Below are 20,088 nucleotides of genomic sequence, written 5' to 3'. Positions count from 1 at the left end.
TTTCACCAGTTGTTACCACCATAATAACCCAAAATGACTTTAAGATATACCAAGAGAAAAATCAATGGCTAGCAAACAAAAGAAAAAAAAAAGATATTAAAACATCAAGGGAGATAGAAAATACTAAGTTATAAAAAATAAATGTGAACAGTCCAACAGCTAAATTATTTTGCTCTTTTGCAAATATACAATGAGAAAGGAAAAAGGCCACCAAGAAAATGGATTTAAAACAAAGCCTCAAGTTTATTGGACAATGTATTTCCTTGAGTGTATTTTTTTGTGCATACTTGAAATTTTCCATAATAAAAAAATTGGGGGACAACCTCAGCAAGTTAGCATCAAAGGCTCTCTAACCTGTAATATCACCAAAATTTGTAACAATATTTATGAAGTAATGTTCTTTCTTGATGTAGCAATAGGTCATGTACAATAGACAACATGTGCGATGACAAGAGTCACAATTAAAAGGAATGAATCAAAGTCTTGGACAAAGTCAAAAGTGATGTTTAAGGCAGGTAAATCCAAAAAAAAAAAAAAAAAAAATACAATTCCACAAATACAACATGGAAGAACAACTGGTGTAAAAAGAAAACAGGATTTCCTTGACTATGATTTCAGCCATCAGTGGCATGGCTTTCTCTAAAATAATTTTTCTTTTAATTAACGAGATACTACTCAAGTGCACAGTATGGGTCACACCACAAGTACAGGAGTATATTCAGCTCTAAAAAGAACATTTCATAATGATACATTCTGAGCTGTGATAAGCTAAAGAATTCCTGGCAACGGACAGGGAAAAGTCTGGAAACATTGGTAAAGAAAGTGATGAAGGAAAGAAAGGAGGGGAGGATGGAAAGGAAGAAAGGGAAAGAAAAGAGAAATAAACATAAAACAGGATGTAGATGGGCTCTTTTTAAAGCCTACTTTGTTCTGTTCTACGAAGAAGGGAGACTAATGGGTAAAATCTTAGGAAAATGCAGGTCAATTAGAAGTACTTGAAGAAAAAGGTTGCCTTGCAAAATTGCATGCTTCCGATCACTAAAATATTTCATTAGTCATGGGATGGTTATCTCAGAGAACTGAAGAAACACCTGGGAAAATGCCTCAGTGGGAAAACGCATGACATCGCCACTAAGATCCCTCCAGATGTGGAGATTCTTCATATTCTAATAAAGCCGATTTGTAACATGATTAAATGTATTTATGTCGCTAGCTCCATTAGTTCAAAATGATGTATCCCTTTTTTGTTCACCTGTCATGACTCTATTAAACAAGCCACAGACTGCCAGAAAGGTTCCACAGAGCTCACTGCTAGAAGTTATTTAGGCTTGTCAATAATCGGTTCGTAAGGATGAATGCAAACATTCATCAAAGAACCCCGAACAGTTTCAGGCAAGCATGTGGTGGCAAAGTGCGCCCCGGTTCAAGATGTTCTGCCTACACACTGCTTTATTGCCCACACAAAACAAAAGCTTTGGAAAAAGCCACAGGAGAATTCATTTTAATTAACGTTTCTCGGCCTTGATTACAGGAAAGCCTATTTATGAGTCGCAAAGGAAAGATTCACTCGAGTCACTCTTTGGGAGCACAAACTTAAAACCGGTCATCTGTGACCTCAAGTGATCGCTCTGAAAAATATTCACAGGTTCCCTCCATCAGCTAAGCAACATGGGGCTCAGAGTCTAGGCAAAAGACAAACCTCCATGATAACATGGGATGGCCTGACAAATTAACTCACAACACTAATATCTCAACACACGGGCAACTGGTATTTTTTTTTTTTTTTTTTTTTTGATCTGTGGTTATAGGGGCGCCTGGGTGGCTCAGTCAGTTAAGCATCTGGCTTAGCATCTCATTTCTTCAGCTCAGGTCATGATTTCATGGTTGTGAGATCAAGCCCCACATCTCGCTCTTCACTGAGTATGGAGGCTGCTGAAGATTCTCCCTTTCTCAGGGCGCCTGGGTGGCTGAGGAGGTTCAGCATCTGACTTTGGGTCAGGTCATGATCTCACGGGTCACGAGTTCGAGCTCCCTGTCAGGCTCTGTGCTGACAGCGCAGAGCCTGGAGCCTGCTTCGGATTCTGGGTCTCCCTCTGTCACTGGTCCTCCTCTGCTCATGCTCTGCCTTTCTCTCGAAAATAAAAATAAACATTAACCAAAAATGGTCTTTTAATGTTTTTTTCCAAGATCTTCTCTTCCTCTCCCTCTGCCCCTCTCCTGCTCCTGCTTGCTCGCTCTCAAAAAAAGAAAAAAATTAAAAATTTTTAAGAATTAAAAAAATTTTCCAATCTGCAGTTACGAAGACATTAGCTCATATTTCTCCCTTGAACTTCCTAGGCATTGGATCCATACCTGTTAGACATCTTTTTTTTTTAATTTTTTTTTTTTTAACTTTTTTTTATTCAGTTTTTGAGAGATGGAGAGAGACAGAGCATGAGTGGGGGAGGGGCCGAGAGAGAGGGAGACACAGAATCCGAAGCAGGCTCCAGGCTCCAGGCTCCGAGCTGTCAGCTCAGAACCTGACGCGGGGCTCGAACTCACGAACTGTGAGATCATGACCTGAGCCGAAGTCGGACACCTAACCGACTGAGCCACCCAGGCGCCCCTAGACATCTTTTATCCATCTACTTCGAAATAAGAGAATATGTATACTTGTCTTAACTCCCTTACTAGACTGTGGGCTTCTCACGAGCACAGCAAGAAGCATCAGGGTCACTGTGTATGTCGTAGGGAGACGCGTGGAAACTGGAATCTAGCCAGCACTCAGCTGGTCAAGCCCTGCATCCTCAAGGCTGTATCTTCCCCAAGACAAACCTTTTTCTAACTTGTACAGAGGTCTTTTTTTTTTCCTTGTAACTTTTTTAGTGTCTAGCACAAGGAGAAACTCAACTCAAAACTCTTTTCCCCTGGGAAGTCTTTCTTAAACAACAAAAAGTGTTCATTCTTACTAATCCTAAAATGGATTATGTTGATGTATATCTTTTTTTACTTGATTTTATTTATTTTCATGTTTATTTATTTTTGAGGGGGGGGGGCAGTACGAGCATGGAAGGGGCAGAGAGAGAGAGGAAAACACAGAATCCGAAGCAGGCTCCTGGCTCTGAGCTATAGCACAGAGCCCAACACGGGGCTTGAACTCATGAACCGTGAGATCGTGACCTGAGCCAAAGTCAGACACTTAACGGTATGAGGCACCCAGGAGCCCCTAAACTTTATTTTTAATGCTTATTTTTGAGACAGAGACAGAGAGAGACAGAGAAAGAGAGAGAGACAGAGAGAGAGAGACAGAGAGAGAGAGACAGAGAAAGAGAGACAGAGAAAGAGAGAGAGCGAAAGAGAGAGAGAGAGCGAAAGAGAGAGAGAGAGCGAAAGAGAGAGAGAGAGCGAGAGAGAGCGAGAGAGCGAGAGAGAGCGAGAGAGCGAGAGAGCGAGAGAGAGCGAGAGAGCGAGAGAGCGAGAGAGCGAGAGAGAGCGAGAGAGAGCGAGAGAGAGCGAGAGAGAGCGAGAGAGAGCGAGAGAGAGCGAGCGAAAGAGAGAGAGAGAGCGAAAGAGAGAGAGAGCGAAAGAGAGAGAGAGAGCGAAAGAGAGAGAGAGCGAAAGAGAGAGAGAGCGAAAGAGAGAGAGAGCGAGAGAGAGCGAAAGAGAGAGCGAAAGAGAGAGAGAGAAAGAGAGAGAGAGAAAGAGAGAGAGTGAAAGAGAGAGAGTGAAAGAGAGAGAGTGAAAGAGAGAGAGTGAAAGAGAGAGAGTGAAAGAGAGAGAGTGAAAGAGAGAGAACATGCATGCACGTGAACAGGAGAGAGGCAAAGAGAGGGCACAGCAGCAAGCCTGATGCAAAGCTCGAACTCACAAACTGCGAGGTCACGACCTGAGCTGAAGTTGGGCACTTAACCAACTGAGCCGCCCAGGCATCCCGATTTATATTTCTGTGAAGCTAGTTAACATATGTATTAATGTTAAATCTAGAGTTGGTCCCTTCATCGTCTCCAAAAGCCTGCAAGCGTTTCTAGAGCGGAGCTTGTATTTGAGTTTGCAGATCACATGGGTTCTTACTTCATGTATGATGACAATGACCAACAACACTTGCTGATGCTGACGTTGTGTAAGTAAAGGAGGACAAGAAGGCCTTACCTGCAGACATGGAACCATGTCACAGCACAGTTGAAGTATCTGTTGTTCCAATGTTGACGGCTGTTCTGTGTCACCAGGAACCCGGGGCTGAAGTAAGACTTTCAGCAGGGTTAGTCGGAGTTTAGCATATTCTTCTAACTGAGATGGTTCACAATACAGATACCACAGAAATGGTGCCATTATTTGGATGCATGAGACTTCTGACCTGCAAGCCATGTAACGCATCAGCCAGTCACCAAGTTAAACTAAGTACCAAGCCATAATCGTCAAACATCAATTTATAGTTCACGAAAAGCTACGATACCATCAAGTGTAACTTTTTCTCGTGATTCCACCATTGCACCGTGACCTACCTGGATCCGTGCCAAGCAGTTCTTCGTGTCACTTCGTGACAACACCTGGAGACCATAAGCCTGATACCCAGCACTGAAAGGATCTCTACTTGCATACTAGAATAGCATCTACATCTGCAGGACCAGTCTTTGATGAAGAGCAACCTGAGAACCTTTTTGGAATTACAGACATCAGGATCCACTCTCCAGGAATATGACACAGGCATGCATTTTTGGAAAAACTCTACCGGTGAAGTCATATGTAACACAAAACCATACAGACATCCCAAGATTATAACAACGGTTAACATTTACTTGTCCAATTGTTAACACACGCGGTGCAAGTTACTGCACTTTATGCCTTTCAACTCATTTCTTCTTCACCAAAACGCTATGAAATTATGCCATGACGCAGAGGCAGAAACAAAGCAGAAAGAAGTAAAGTAATTTTCCAAGTCCTGCCTCTTAAGCTCTTCCCACTCAAAGGAAGAAGCCTTGGGGCACTTGGTGGTTCAATCGGTTGAGGGTCCAACTCCTGATTTCGGCTCAGGTCATGATCCCAGGGTTGTGGGATCGAGCCCCACATCAGGCTCCACAATGGGAATGGAACCTGCTTAAGATTCTCTCCCTACCTCCCTCTGCCCTGCTCTCCGACTCATGCTCGCTCTCTCTTTCTCTCTTAAAGAAGAAAGAAGAAGAAAGAAGAAAGAAGAAGAAAGAAGAAGAAAGAAGAAGAAAGAAGAAGGAAGAAGAAGGAAGAAGAAGGAAGAAGAAGGAAGAAGAAGGAAGAAGAAGGAAGAAGAAGGAAGAAGAAGGAAGAAGAAGGAAGAAGAAGGAAGAAGAAGGAAGAAGGAAGAAGAAGGAAGAAGAAGGAAGAAGAAGGAAGAAGAAGGAAGAAGAAGGAAGAAGAAGGAAGAAGAAGGAAGAAGAAGGAAGAAGAAGGAAGAAGAAGAAAGAAGAAGAAAGAAGAAGAAAGAAGAAAGAAGAACAAGAAAGAAGAAAGAAGAACAAGAAAGAAGAACGAAGAACAAGAAAGAAGAACAAGAAAGAAGATGAAGAAAGAAGATGAAGAAAGAAAAAAGAAAAAGAAAGAAAAAAGAAAAAGAAAGAAAAGAGGAGGAAGGCTTTACAAATTTTTTCCTATCTATTTAGATTTCTATATATCCCAGTAACTCCACATCCAAAGTCACTAAAATGCCAGAAGCACCTTCCACATATAAAAATTTGCTCAGGTTAATAACCAGCTTAAAAGAGTGTGCCCCCACTTAAGAGAAAGTATTTAGACCAATTTGCAAGCCTTCCATAATTTAGCCTCTGCTGGTTCATTTCTTGCCACCCCCCCCACCTCTCCACTCTCCACTGAGCCACACTAAGTGTCTTTCAGGTGTCAATCAAGTTATCTAAGCTTTCTTCTCACGTGCCATTCCCTCTCACGTTCTCCTCTTTCTTCCTTCCGTGTTCCTTCTTCTGCTAATTCCTATCATTTTCCAGCTCCCTCCTTTCAAATGACTCCCGGAGTCACACCTAGCCAGGGCAGATCCCCATTTCGTGCTTCAACAGGACAAGGACTTCATTTGTCATTATTTACTTAACATCTCTATCCCCTGGCAGACTGTAAGCCAAAGGACAGCATGGATTTCTGTTTACTGCTGTATCACCAATGACTATATACTAGGCCTCCAAAGCGATCACTAAATTAATCGATTCACTTACTCTAAGTCATAGGCTTACAATCAGTAGGCATCCGATATCATAATTGCATTTTCACGTTTCATATTACACATAAGGAATTATTACGGTAATTTGCCAAGTTCTACCTCTTAAGCTCTTCCCACTCAAATGGGTGGCTCAATCAGCTGAGTGTCTGACTCTTGTTTCAGCTCAGGTCACGATTTCAGGGTCATGGGATCAAGCTTCATAGTCAGGCTCCCAGCCGAACATGGAACCTGCTTAAGATTCTCTGTCCCTCGGGGCACCTGAGTGGCTCAGTCGGTCGAGCATCCACTTCGGCTCAGGTTATGGTCTCGCAGTTCACAAGTTCGAGCCCCGCGTTGGGGTCTGCAAACAGCTCAGAGCCCAGAGCCTGCTTCGGAGTCTGTGTTTCCCCGCCTCTCTCTCTCGCCCCCTCCCCCTGCTCATGCTCTATCTCTGTTTCTCAAAAATAAATAAATGTTAAAATAATAAATAAAAAGATGGTCTCTCCCTCGCCCACTTCCCTCTCCACTGCTCTCTCTCTCCCCTCTAAAATTTAAACAGAAAATGTTTACAAATGGAGCTAACTGTGCCTGTATCTACACACAAGTCTTTTCTATTTATGTTCAGAGGGAGAAGTAGTGGGAAAAAAACTTGGAATGAAAGTCAAAAACCTGAGGCTGTAGGCCCATCTCAATCTCTAACCAACCATCTGACCTTCAGCAAGTAATGTGAAGGAATTTCTCACTCCTTCATCTGAGAAATTATACGTAAGACTAGATAACCTTAAAGTATCCCGGCCTAAAGACTATGACACTGTTGACGATTTATCCAATTCTCAGGTCCATGAAGGTGAAGTCTTACCACACAGGCTTTCTATAAATGAAGGCAGAATTTATTTAGAAAATAATGGCCCGGGGTGCCTGGGTGGCTCAGTCGGTTGTCTGACTTCGGCTCAGGTCACGATCTCACAGTTGGTGGGTTCGAGCCCCACATCGGGCTCTGTGCTGACAGCTCAGAGCCTGGAGCCTGCTTCAGATTCTGTGTCTCCCTCCCTCTCTCTGCCCATCCCCCACTCATGCTCTGTCTCTCAAAAATAAATACATGTAAAAAAATAAAAAATAAAAAATAAAATAATGCCCCACAAAAATCTAGCATGAAGATATAGTGTCATTTTAGGACATCTACATACTATTAAAAATGAACTCAGACAGTCAACAATTCCTAAGACAGAAAGAGCTAGAATACAAGCTGCCTTCACAACATTTTGCCTTCTTCCCATAATTGTGAATCACTAGATTTTCTCAGTAAATTAATCACCAACACTCCTTCATTACCTTCCAAACAACAACTAAAGTTACTAAGTACTAAGTGACTAAGTTAACTTGCTCTAAAATTAAATCTCAGGAAACTAATAGACTGTTGAAAAATGCAACCAGAATTATCAATTTCCTCCTGCAGAGAAAAATCCCATAGTGTATAAGCAGAAAGGAGACAACTGAAATTATTCGTGGCAAATAAACTGAATTTAGAACTTCCTAAAGGCTCTAGATGGCATAATCTAAGATCTGAGAATTTAAATGAAAAGAAGCTTATCAGTGAATAAACCAAAGTTAATTAATAATCTTTTTTTACCTTAGGAATATCTGGACAAGTTTCATTAAAATAACTATTTCCAAATCCCAATATAATACTCCTTTGAAATGAAAATAACCAAAAGGTAATTAATTACATGTCGACTAAAGATTTAGAAATGTTTTCTTTTTTTTTTAAGTTTATTTTGCAAGGGAGCACGAATGGGTGAGGGGCAGAGAGAGAGGGAGAGAGATAGTGTCAGTAATCCTGCCCACAGCCCAACACAGGGCTCAATCTCACAAACCATGAGATTAAGACCTGGGCTGAAACCAAGACACTGAAACTTAACCAACTGAGCCACCCAGGCACCCTGGAAATGTAGTCTTAAGGATTACCTAAAGCCAAGCTTAATAATAAACTTGGCACATCAGGAGTATCTTTTATAAAATATCCTAATCTATTTAATAACAGCAAGAAATTTCATTTTAAAAATGTGTTGATCATGAAAAGATACTCAACATCACTCATCATCATCAGGGAAATACAAATCAAAACCACAATGAGATACCACCTTGCACCTGTCAGAATGGCTAACATCAACAACCCAGGCAACCACAGATGTTGGCGAGGATGCGGAGAAAGAGGATCTCTTTTGCACTGTTGGTGGGAATGCAAACTGGTGCAGCCACTCTGGAAAGCAGCATGGAGCCTCCTCAAGAAGTGAAAAATAGAACTACCCTACAATCCAGCAATGGCAGTTATTAGGTATTTATCCAAAGGATATAAAAATATGGATTCAAAGGGGTACATGCACCCCAATGTTTATAGCAGCATTATCAACAATAACCAAATGAGATGATAATATAAGCCAGTACAGTATGGATGGAAGAAAGGGGGGTGGTTCTGAGGACCATTAGAATGCCCTGGTGAAGCTAAACTAACCTCCTGTGTAGCTGCATTACTTGATCCCAATTGGCAGGCTTCTTCCTTTTTGTTTTTTTTTCTTTTTTCTTTTGTCTGTTTGTTTGTTTTTTAGAGAGAGAGATGGAGTGTGAGCCGGGGAGGGCAGAGGGAAAGGGAGACACAGACTCCGAAGCAGGCTCCAAGCTCCAAGCTGTCAGCACCGAGCCTCGTGTGGGGCTCGAACCCACGAACCATGAGATCATCACCTGAGCCGAAGTTGGATGCTTAACCAGCTAAGCCACCCAGGCGCCCCCAAATTGGTAGGTTTCTAATGGAGAAAGAACTCACTAGCCAATTTCCAGGGGGGGGGGGGGGGGAATCTATCTTTTGTATGCATTGTGTATAGTCATTTACCAAATACTTCTAATCAACTTTCCTACCTAACCAATGCTTATTAACTTTGTTAATAATATCTTTTCTTACATTCAATATTTCAACTATCAATTAAATCTACATTTTTTTCTCTTACTCTTAAAAAGAAAATGGAAAACTATACTCTAAGACATCTCTTTAAGAGAAAACAACATAAAGCAGCTTTAAAAACAAACACACAAAAAGCTCTACAATGAGCATATGCCATTCCATCTTCCTCATTTATTTTACGTTACCTTTCAGGACACCGCTGGAAAAAAGCCGTCAGCTGCTGCAAAAGTACTGGCCAGCAATCAGGTCTATGTTCAAGCACAGTGATCAAAGGCTGAGGACGATTTCTGAAAAGCACAGAAAGTCACATTGGAAAGCTGTCGTTTTTAGGACTACAAATTCACAGTATTCAAATATAATGCAACAAAAAGCCAGTACCCTCTAGAAACTTTTTTCCAGGATTCCTAATTGTCACAAAATGATCATTAGCTGCAGAGCTGGGTCATTAGAACATTTTTTTTTTCCTTTATCTGTTCTGCAGAAAAGAGAATCGACTCTGGAGTCTTAGGGACCCAAGATTTGAAAATTAACTCTGCCATACATGAACTCTGGGCAAGCTCTTGAATATCCATCCCCTTGCTTCCTTCATTCCTCGAAGTCCCAGGCCACCTTCTCCTCCTGTTTCCAAACCTGGAAGGTTCCCTTTCCTCTAACGCTGCCCCAACTTGTAAGCACTATCTCCCTCTCAGTTCCTGCTCGTCCCCATTCTTCTCAGTGTATGGCTCCATCCCTCCAGCATATTTAAGCTAAGTAAAAAGAAAACATTTCTCCCATCTCAAAGCCAACAATCCAAACTGAAAATTCTTAAAATTTCTATTGAACAAGAATGAGTATTTTTGGTTTGAGCTATATCCATTAAGATACCTAAAGAGACTGGGGCACCTGGGTGGCTCAGTCAGTTAAGCGTCCAACTTCGGCTCAGGTCATGAACTCACACTTAGTGAGTCGAGCCCTGCATCAGGCTCTGTGCTGACAGCTCAGAGCCCGGAGCCTGCTTCAGATTCTGTGTCTCCCTCTCTCTCTGTCCCTCCCCTGCTTACACTGTCTCTCTCACAAAAACAAATAAACATTAAAAACAATTTTTTTTTTTTTTAAGATATCTAAAGAGACTCTAAAACATAAGATCTGCAGCACCTGGGTGGCTCAGTCAGTTAAGCGTCTGACCCTTGATTTCAGCTTAGGTCATGATGTTGCAGTTCATGAGTTCAAGCCCTACTTTGGAATTCCCTCTCTCTCCCCGCAGCTTCCCTGCTCTCTCAAAATAAATAAACTTTAAGAAAATTTTAAGAAATAAAATGTAAGATCTGAAATCTGAAGGATTCTTAAGTAATGAGGTTAAAAAGAAAACCCACAAACAGGCTATTTTAAATGTTCAAAAACTCTATTAGAAATAGTAAATTCATTAGCTTTTTAAACTATGAAGTACTATACAGAGCTTTTAATTATCATTGATACAGCTTTTTCCTCCAAAAAAAATTTTAATAAAATTATTACCAAAAAAGCAACCCTTGTTTCATATAAAAGGAATCCTATACATAATATTCTTTAATCTCAAATTTTAACTCTACAACGTATCTCTAGCAATATTTAAGACACCATCAAACCATCAATTAAACCCAAATGACTTTTTTTTTTTTTAAGACTGCCTTCTTGGTGATTCTCAAAATGTGGTCACCTTACCAGCAATATCAACATCACCTGGGAACTTACTAGAAATGTAAATGGATTGTCAGGCCCCAGCCCCGACCTCATAAATAGCCCTCCAGACAACTGTGGTGCCCTGCTAGAAAGCAGGGCTTCTCAACCCTGGCTGCATGTTAGATTCATCTGTGGAGCTCTTTTAAAAACACCAAGGGGCGCCTGGGTGGCTCAGTCAGTCAAGTGTCTGACTTCGGCTCAGGTCATGATCTCCCGGATTAAGGAGTCTGAGCCCCGAATCAGGCTTTGCGCTGACGGTGTGGAGCCTGCTTGCGATTCTCTCTCTGCCCTCCCCAATCAGGCTCTCTCTCTCACAATAAAATATATATATATATATATATATATATATATATATATATATATATTATAAAAAATAATAGAAAATAAAAAACACTGATACCTAAGCCTCAATTATATTGGGGTTGCTAGGAATGGAGCACATATATTAGTAATTTTTAAGAACTCTTTCAGCAATTCTAACATGTTGCCAGGGCTGAGAACCACTACATGGTGGGTGGGGGGGGTGGGGGGGGGGAACCACAACAGAAGAGGGAGGTTAAGAGTCAGGAAGTGTTCTCATTTTTCTCTCTCTTAAAGAGATAAGTATGGCAGGCCGGTCACATCAAAACGCTCATGTTAAGCACGTTAACACGGTTTCTGCATGTTATAACACCATCTATTTTCTCATCAACCTCACCTAATCTATCATGCACTAACTTCACACGCTGGCAGCCTCCTGTTTGTTAAAGCACAGGCTATTTCTGACTGATCAGATTACTGCCATTGCTAAGGGATCGCTCCAACGTTTTCTGCCAGCGCTCAGAAATCATAGCAAAATCCTACTTCCAAATTCCAAACTCTTTGGCACTTAAACCTATCCAGAATTGCTTCTACTCTAGGTGCCGCAGATATTAATGAACAAATGTTACCAATCCTGAAAGTCTCCTAGGAATGTCAGATCGGCCGAACTTCTAAGAGTCGGAGTTCAGTAGGTCACGTTCGTGAACATGAACACAAAGGAAAGAAGAGAACCTGCAAATCTTAGGTAGGGGTTTTTCTCCCGCCAAGCATCATACTGAAGTGAGGAGCATCCTCTATGACCATCCATTAGTCCTCCATTTAATGGTGGTATTGACGACTATTCAAGAAGACGATTCAACAAGTTACCACACCACTGTGTATTACCACATACGTGTGGGATTATAGAGCACTTACGTGCTTATACATCATCCCTCCCTCCTTCTGACTCCTCATCCCACAAAAAACTTATCTCCTTTTTTTTTCCTATCTACTATTTAAGTTTTGTCCACATTAAAACAGGTCAATTGATATAAGAGGTAGTAATTCTAATTTTTTTTTTAATGTTTATTTTTGAGAGAGAGACAGACAGACAGAATGTGAGCAGGGGAGGGGCAGAGAGAGAGAGGAAGGGAGGGAGACAAAGAATCCGAAGCAGGCTCCGGGCTCCGAGCTGTCAGCACAGAGACTGACGCGGAGCTTGAACTCACAGACCGTGAGATCTCGACCTGAGCCAAAGTCAGAGGCTTCACCGACTGAGCCACCCAGGCACCCCAAGAGGTAGTAATTTTAAAGCAGGATCAGAAATGATGCACATAGGACCAACCACTAAAATTTAACTTTTACCTCACTGGGATTGTGGGAACCACTCTAGCCTTTTTGCATGAAGCCGAAGGCTTATCTTGCTAGCCGCTGGATTCAGCAATTCTATTTAGTATCTCTGACTTTTACACTAAAGATGAGATGAAGTAGAATATAGTAGAATAGGGATTATCCAGATTAATTACTGATTTAGACATCTGGATAATTAAATTTTCTACAGAATTGATTATGTCAGATCCAAGTGCAAATATTGCAGAGAATAATACGCAATATTGATTCCAAGAAGCTCTCTTGAGGAAGAAGGGAAGCCCAAAATAAGAACATTGAATCTTACTAGTGATTAACATTTGATTATAATATTATACTCTTCCCATTGAATACAATGAACCTAAAATCAATTATAATTGCCAAAATTTTGTTTTAATACTTTGAGCATAATGAAGCCAAGAGCTAAATTCTCCCTTGTGAATCATCAAATTGGTAAGTGAATACAAATATATAAAGCTTTATGCTTAATTGAGTGAATGCATTTTGCAATTCAATATATATTATGGTGCAACTGCCATGCATGAAGTTTTCCCACTCTTTGCACTACTGCTCCTTGAGGTTAGATGATTCTTTGGGGGGGGGGGGGGGTTGTCCAATGCACTGAAGGATATTTAAAAGCATTCCTGGACTCTACCCACTGGATGCTAATAGCATTCAATATAGTTGTGGCAATCAAAAATGTCTCCAGACATTACCAAATGTCCCCTGGGGAGCACAACTGTCCCTGGTTAAGAAGCACTGCAGTACGTAAAATGACAAGCACTATCAGAGGCACAAAACCGATTAAACCATGGTACCATCCCAGAGCCACTGCAAAAGACTAGGATTCCACCTTCACCTTCCTTACGCTGAACCAAAATCAATCGATCGTACTCAAAATTTCACATTTCTTATGGAAATACACCGATCAAATTTTAACATTGGAGCACAAGAGTTAACACAATACAGTAGAAAGAAACTCAAAAATGTCTGCTGGAAAGCTAATGGAAAAGTATTCCTTTCCAAAATATAGAATTAGGTTCCAACATAAATGGTATTAAATAATATACACACTAATTTGAGTAGGATAGAAAATAGTTACTTTCCTATTTAAGATACTATAATTAGGGCATTGAAAATGTCACAAGGCTAAGTATAATTCACTCCACTCCTGATGCATTCCAGGATTATTAAATTCGTGGATTATTCACGATTTTTCTTTCTCTCAATTCACTGCTCGTTAGCCATGCCACTTCCTTCAAGTACATCCGGCTGAGAAAGGTCAAGGTAAATGGAAGGATCGGCAACTTAAACAAGTCACCTCTGCTCTTCATTAGGATCACTTTTGGTCCAAAAGAGAATGTGGTACAGAAAAACACCAAGCAAGACCTGGGTGATGCCTTAAAATTTCAATGATCCCCAAACCTGCTACTCAAGTTATAAAGCGTAAGTTGCCTATAACAATGGATTCAAAATGATAAATGGGTTGACCATACAACCAAACTGATCACTTGTGAAATGAATAGTGGCAGACAATGGTCTGAAGAACAAACACCCACGTGGGACACGGTCATCATTTTCATTCATACAGGCAGTGCGTCCGTATCATCATCACAATCCTATCTCGGAAAAGACTAGGAGTGGAGAGGGGAGGGGAGACAGGAAAGGGAAAAGCAATGAACTAAAAGGGTCGAGCTCCAAATTTACATTCTGGCTCTGCAACAAACCGTGGGATTTCAGGCACGAGAATTAACCTCTTTTGGGCAAAGTTTCTTCATTTGGAAAATGAGGACATCAGACTGAGTACCTTCCAGTGCTAGAGGTAGAGAACTCAAGCCACCCATTAAAGCCCTAACCTTCACACTGCTCCAGACTTGAGGTAGAACCAAACCCTGTCAAGGCAGAAAGCGGTACGGATGGCTCTCAACTGTTAATAATTCTAGACCGAGCTTATAGGACTCTAAGGCCAACATCTCATAAAATCCAAGCCTCAAAAAAGAGGTCTCCCATTTTTAATCTCAAAGAGATAAATCATACCAGATTTTTTTATTTCAGAGAGAAGTGCTTGTGTCCGGAAGGAGTACAAATTTTTAAGTCAGAATTTTCTAACTCCTGAGACATCCAATAGATTCTCCCTTCCTCTTAAAAGAGAATAGCACTGTTTTTCTAAAGATTACAAATCAATACAAACCGGGCGACCTGGTCACCTTTCACCGGCCTGTAAGGGCCTCTTCTCTCTCCCTCCCTCACTGTGTGGTTTTTGTTTCTGCCCCAGATGAACCCATCTGTTGTACAGTCTTTGACACTTTCCCATCTCAGGATTTATAAATGTTTAACTGCCATTGTAAGTAAAGCATCTAACACAGTACCTAGCACACCAAATACCCCATAAACGGGGTACTGCTGTGATGATCACGCGGGTAGGTTTCTATCTTAAACCAGAGCAAAAGCTGCTTGAACGCTGGATCGGTCTTAGTCTTGTTAGGTTTCCCTTTCGGTGCCAAGGCACGGCTACAGTAAATGTAACACACACACACACACACACACACACACACACACACTTTCCCCAAAGCACCTTTTAAAAACTCTTTCACCGGATCCTGAAAAACCAACTTATCATAGTGCCTCTAGTACATGGTTTCAAAGTCCACATTGTTCAGAGAAAAAAAAGCCCAGAGGAAGCACGCAGAGTTGGTACCTAATACTTCGGCGCTCCCCACCCTTTAATAATATTGTCAACAGCACAGAGCAGTACGCGCATCTTAACAGAATGGAGTGGGGGAAGGAACGAATGATAAATTCATGGTTCCACTAGACTAGCGCGGCGGCAATGACAGAATAAGGTATGTAACTAGATTCACCTCCCCAAGTATAAATACATCAATCTTAATAGAAAAGAGGGAGTAAAAAAAATTAGTCTTGTGGTAGGCAAATCAAAAAAGCAAAAGTTATTTGTAACCTTTGGGTCACCTCAACCTTTCTGCTCCATCTCTGAATACACAAAAGCTATGATTTGATTTACATCATAAATTCAGCGATAGACACAGATTGCCTTTTCTGTGTGAGGAAACAATGCCTGCAGTCACCATGCATTTTCATGTATGCAGCTGTGACCCTGGCGTTTTCAGAAGCATAGCATAGCACTTACTACATCAAATATGCATTTTAAAAGCATTTCTCTACCTGCTCTGAATTTTGATTTGAAAGTGCTGGGTAGAAGCCAAAAAGGGATTTACCAAAAAAAAAACAAAAAACAAAAACAAAAAAACACCACTCTGCAGATTTTAAGATAAAGAATTACATAACAGAAATTTAAGATTCCACAATGCATACTACTATAAAAAAAAGAAAAATTAAACAGTAATTGTGAATTATCCTATAGTCTTGTGTTTTAAGACAAACGTATTTTTCCTTTCCACATAGCTCCCAGAAGAAGATTTTTAGATCAAAAAGTATTTTAATTCTGACATAGTCACTAATGTCGACGAATTTGACTATTTTCTTTGGGTCCATAATGCAAACAGGGAGAGTATAAGATTTCTTTGAAATCTTTTTTTTTTTTTTTTTTGCAGGATCCCTTTTTTAAAAATTTTTTTTAATGTTTATTATTTTTGAGAGAGAGATAGAGAGAGACAAAGCCAGCAGGGGAGAGGCAGACAGAGAGGAGACAGAATCTGAAGCAGGCTCCAGGCTCTGAGATGTCAGCACAGAGCCTGAAGCAGGGCTCGAACTCACAAGCTATGAGATCGTGACCTGAGCTGAAGTCGGACGCTCAACCAACTGAGCCACCCAGGTGCCCCCAGGATCCCTATTTTGAGAGGCAGGGTATTAATGCAAAGGTGTCTACAAACATCGGAAGTTTAGAACTATTTTTAAGTACAAGGTAATGGCTGTGGGGCAACCAATACTCAGGGTTCCAAAACTTCTATTATTAAGTTACATGCCGTGATTGCAAAAAATATGTACAAATAAAAATAAAATTACATTAAACACTAGAGAGACAAGATAAATAGGCTAATAAGGCAAATATTACATTTTATGCCCTTAAAGACATTTATCATCAAATTACTATAGCAATGTTTAAATTAAACATCCACGTTTAGAAGAATTTAAAAGCATATTCTAGTGGCAATTGCTAACTGGAAGACTGTACAATACGTGTAGCTTATTCTTTAGGTCTGATTCTAAATCCCAAGTGTAAACCCCAGGTGATTAGAACCAATAAACTGTGAACAAAGACTTCCCTGGGTGGGAAAAAGGAGAGAAAAGAGGAAATGAAAACAGAAGCAAAACACGCAGTTCAACAGAAAGAATCAAACTGCAAAGAGCCAGATGGCCCTCGGAAAGTTATTGGCTCTGCTTTCCCGGTTACTGCCCTTGCTTAGTTCTTATCACTAACTCTGCTGGGCTTTCTCAGAGTCAGATCTGACACTGATAATTCCTTCTTACCCATATTCTTTTTCATAATTTTTCTATAAAAATGTCCATGCATCCATTAAAGCAAGAATTCACAATCCCTTTGAAATGATACACAAAATTTTGAGGACTCATGTGTGTGTGTGTACATTTTCTATGGAGGGACCAAAACTTTTCTGGGGTTCTCAGAGAAGATCCTGATCAACCCCTCACCTCCAAAACCTGGTAAATACCAGTGAATTACAGTATATCTAAAGTAACTGTTGCAATTCAGGCTTGTTAAATTCCCGCTTTCAAAAAAAAAAAACTACAAAGTAAAATACTACTTACTCCCTCCCCCAAAGAAAGGTTATATATGATGTGCCCAAAAATGGTAACTCCCCAAGTACTGAAGTTTCTGTAACTTCAGCAAAATTAAAGTATCTTAATGTGTTCTAATGGTTCCAATCCCTTACGGCAGCTTGACTATGTAGTACAGACGATTTAATAATGGTGTCATGCTTATTTTATGCTAAATAAAACCAAACGTCTACATCTCAGGGGATCCCTTTAGATAATATATTCAATTATTGAAATAATCAGCTTCCCCAAAAGCAAAATGCTCACTTTGACCAAAAAAAAAAAAAAACAAAAACCTAAGGATTTAGATGGTCAAGTTTTTAAAGTATTACAGGATTCTAAACAACCTCATTAATAAAATGTAAATGTAACAAGAAAATTTACAAAAAATGAAAACAATAGCTACTCTTTTTAATTTTTTCCTTTAGTGTCTCAAGTTTTAATTCTAATTAGTTAATGCACAGTGCAATGTTAGTTTCAGGAGTAGAATTTAGTGATTCATCATTACATATAACAATAACTACTTCTTTTTCAAACGTTTATTTTGAGTAAGCCAAGTACGCATGCACGTGTGCACATGGGGAAGGACAAAGACAGGGAGAGAGAGAATCCCAAGCAGACTCCCCACCGTCAGCACAGAGCCCAACACGGGGTTCAAGGGGTTCAATCTCACAAACCGTGAGATCATGAGCTGAGCCAAAATCAAGAGTTGGACACTTAACCAGTTGAGCCACCCAAGCGCCCCTCTTTTTTTTATTTTATTTCATTTCATTTCATGGAGAGAGAGAGAGAGAGAGAGAGAGCACTAGCCAAGGAGAGGGACGGAGGGGGAGAGAGAGACCATCTCAAGCAGGTTATGTGCTCAACACAGAGTCTGACATGGGGCTCGATCCCATGACTCTGGGATCATGATCTGAACCAAAAACAATTGGATGCTCAGCCAACTGAGCCACCCCGGCTCCCCTAACCTCTCCCTGATTTTAGAAAAATTCACAGATGTCATGTAAAATATAGTGCCAATATAATCATAATAACTTGAGTATTACAGAGAAAGTAAGTTCAAATCCAAATCTCACTTATTACCTCAATACACCTGGCTGACGATGTCCATTTTAAAGATGAAGACATGGAAGGAAAGAAAGGTGTATCTTTTTCTAATGTGACCTTGAAATACCATGATGTTGTTTGGTTATTTTAGCTATTTGCCAGTGATTCACAAACCTACTTCCACATCAGGAAATTTTGTTAAATATGTCGATTCTAGGCACCCACACTGGCTGACATCCAAGCTTTCTAAATCGGTATCTATAGACACAGGGTTTCAGAATCTATAGATTAAGTGCATTTCCAGGAATCCCTACTATTTCCATCTCTCCATTGCCACTAGCAAATCTGAAAGGAGTGGTAGGCTAGGGAAATCACCACTTTGAAATCATCATGATGAAAATTAGTTGGGAGGCTGTGGGCTTAATGAGGAGCAGGATAGCTGCTTGATTCCAAGAGTCCTCCCCAGAGATTGCTTATTAGTTACAAGAGGAAAATGATTAACAGAAACAAGACATCACCTTGACTGGGTAACCAAAATTAAAATCACCACTCGGGGCACCTGGGTGGCTCAGTCGGTTAAGCAGCCGACTTCGGCTCAGGTCGTGATCTCACGGTCCGTGAGTTCGAGCCCCGCGTCGGGCTCTGTGCTGACAGCTCGGAGCCTGGAGCCTGTTTCCGATTCTATGTCTCCCTCTCTCTGACCCTCCCCCGTTCATGCTCTGTCTCTCTCTGTCTCAAAAATAAATAAAGGTTAAAAAAAAATTTTTTTAAATCACCACTGAGGGGTGCCTCGCTGGCTTAGTTAGTAGAGCATGTGACTCTTGATCTTACGGTCATGACTTCGAGCCCGGGCTGGGGGTAAAGTTTACTTAAAAAAAAAAAAAAAATTATCCAGTGATGGAGAAGATGGACATCAGTGCTTCCAGGAGTGATATCCTGGTAAGGACACGGCATCACTTTTATGGCATTCCAAAATGTCAAGGTCATAAAAGACAAAGAGAGGAAGAGAAATGGTTCCAGACTTCAAAAGACTAAAAAGAGAGGACAACTAAGGGGACCATGTGATCCTCAACTAAATCCTACACACTAAAAATAAAAAGGAAAAAGGTAGAAAAGAGCATTATTAAGAGAGAGGACAAAACTGGAATATGGACTATAAATTTCTCGATGTTAAATTTTCTCAAGTTGAGAACGGTTCTCTGGCTATATAAAAGAATATCCTTGTTCTTAGAAAATACACAGTATTGAATACATACAATCTACTCACAAATGTTTTTAAAAATTGTATCGACAGGGGCACCTGGGTGGCTCAGTCGGTTAAGCATCCAACTTTGGCTCAGGTCATGATCTCACAGCTCATTAGGTTCAAACCCCACACTGGGCTCTCTGCTGTCAGCACAGAGCCTGCTTCAGATCCTCTGTCCTCTTCTCTCTCTCTCTCTCTCTCTCTCTCTCTGCCTACCCCCACCCCCCCACCTCATTCTTTCTCGGTCTTTCTCTCTCATATAGCACGATAAAGCAAATGTGGCAAAGCATAAAAACACTCACGGGGTAAATGGTGTAAGGGAGTCCTTTGTACCATTCGTGCAACCCTTCTGGAACTTTAAAATTATTTCAAATTATGAGTTAAAAAGAAAGACCTCCGATAACTCCCCACTACGCTTTAACTAAAACCCAAAGTCTATGCCACGGTCCTGTGTTCTTGGCCACGCCCCCTGTCCCGGGCCTCTATCTCGGCCTCCCCGTCTCTCCAACACTAAGCTCCAGCCCTGCACCTCCCCGTGAGCAGCTCCAGGGCACCAGCCCTTTTCCACAGCAGCATGCAGGC

The 20,088-nt window shown here is 40.9% G+C and overlaps 1 protein-coding gene across 3 annotated transcripts in view; it reads right to left on the bottom strand.

Moving 5' to 3' along the window:
* Window positions 1-20,088, bottom strand: part of FOCAD (focadhesin) — a 322,952-nt gene that overhangs the window by 238,741 nt on the left and 64,123 nt on the right. For all 3 annotated transcript variants that reach the window (XM_042914239.1, XM_042914240.1, XM_042914241.1), the window contains exons 6-7: window positions 9,299-9,400; window positions 4,129-4,333 (exon numbers count right to left, since the gene is read on the bottom strand). In XM_042914239.1, the coding sequence (XP_042770173.1) occupies window positions 4,129-4,333; window positions 9,299-9,400 (307 nt within the window). The remainder of the gene's footprint in view (window positions 1-4,128; window positions 4,334-9,298; window positions 9,401-20,088) is intronic.

The sequence above is a fragment of the Panthera leo genome, chromosome D4 (assembly GCF_018350215.1).
Source record: "Panthera leo isolate Ple1 chromosome D4, P.leo_Ple1_pat1.1, whole genome shotgun sequence".
Taxonomy (NCBI): Eukaryota; Metazoa; Chordata; class Mammalia; order Carnivora; family Felidae; genus Panthera; species Panthera leo.
This window is presented reverse-complemented; position numbering and strand designations above follow the sequence as displayed.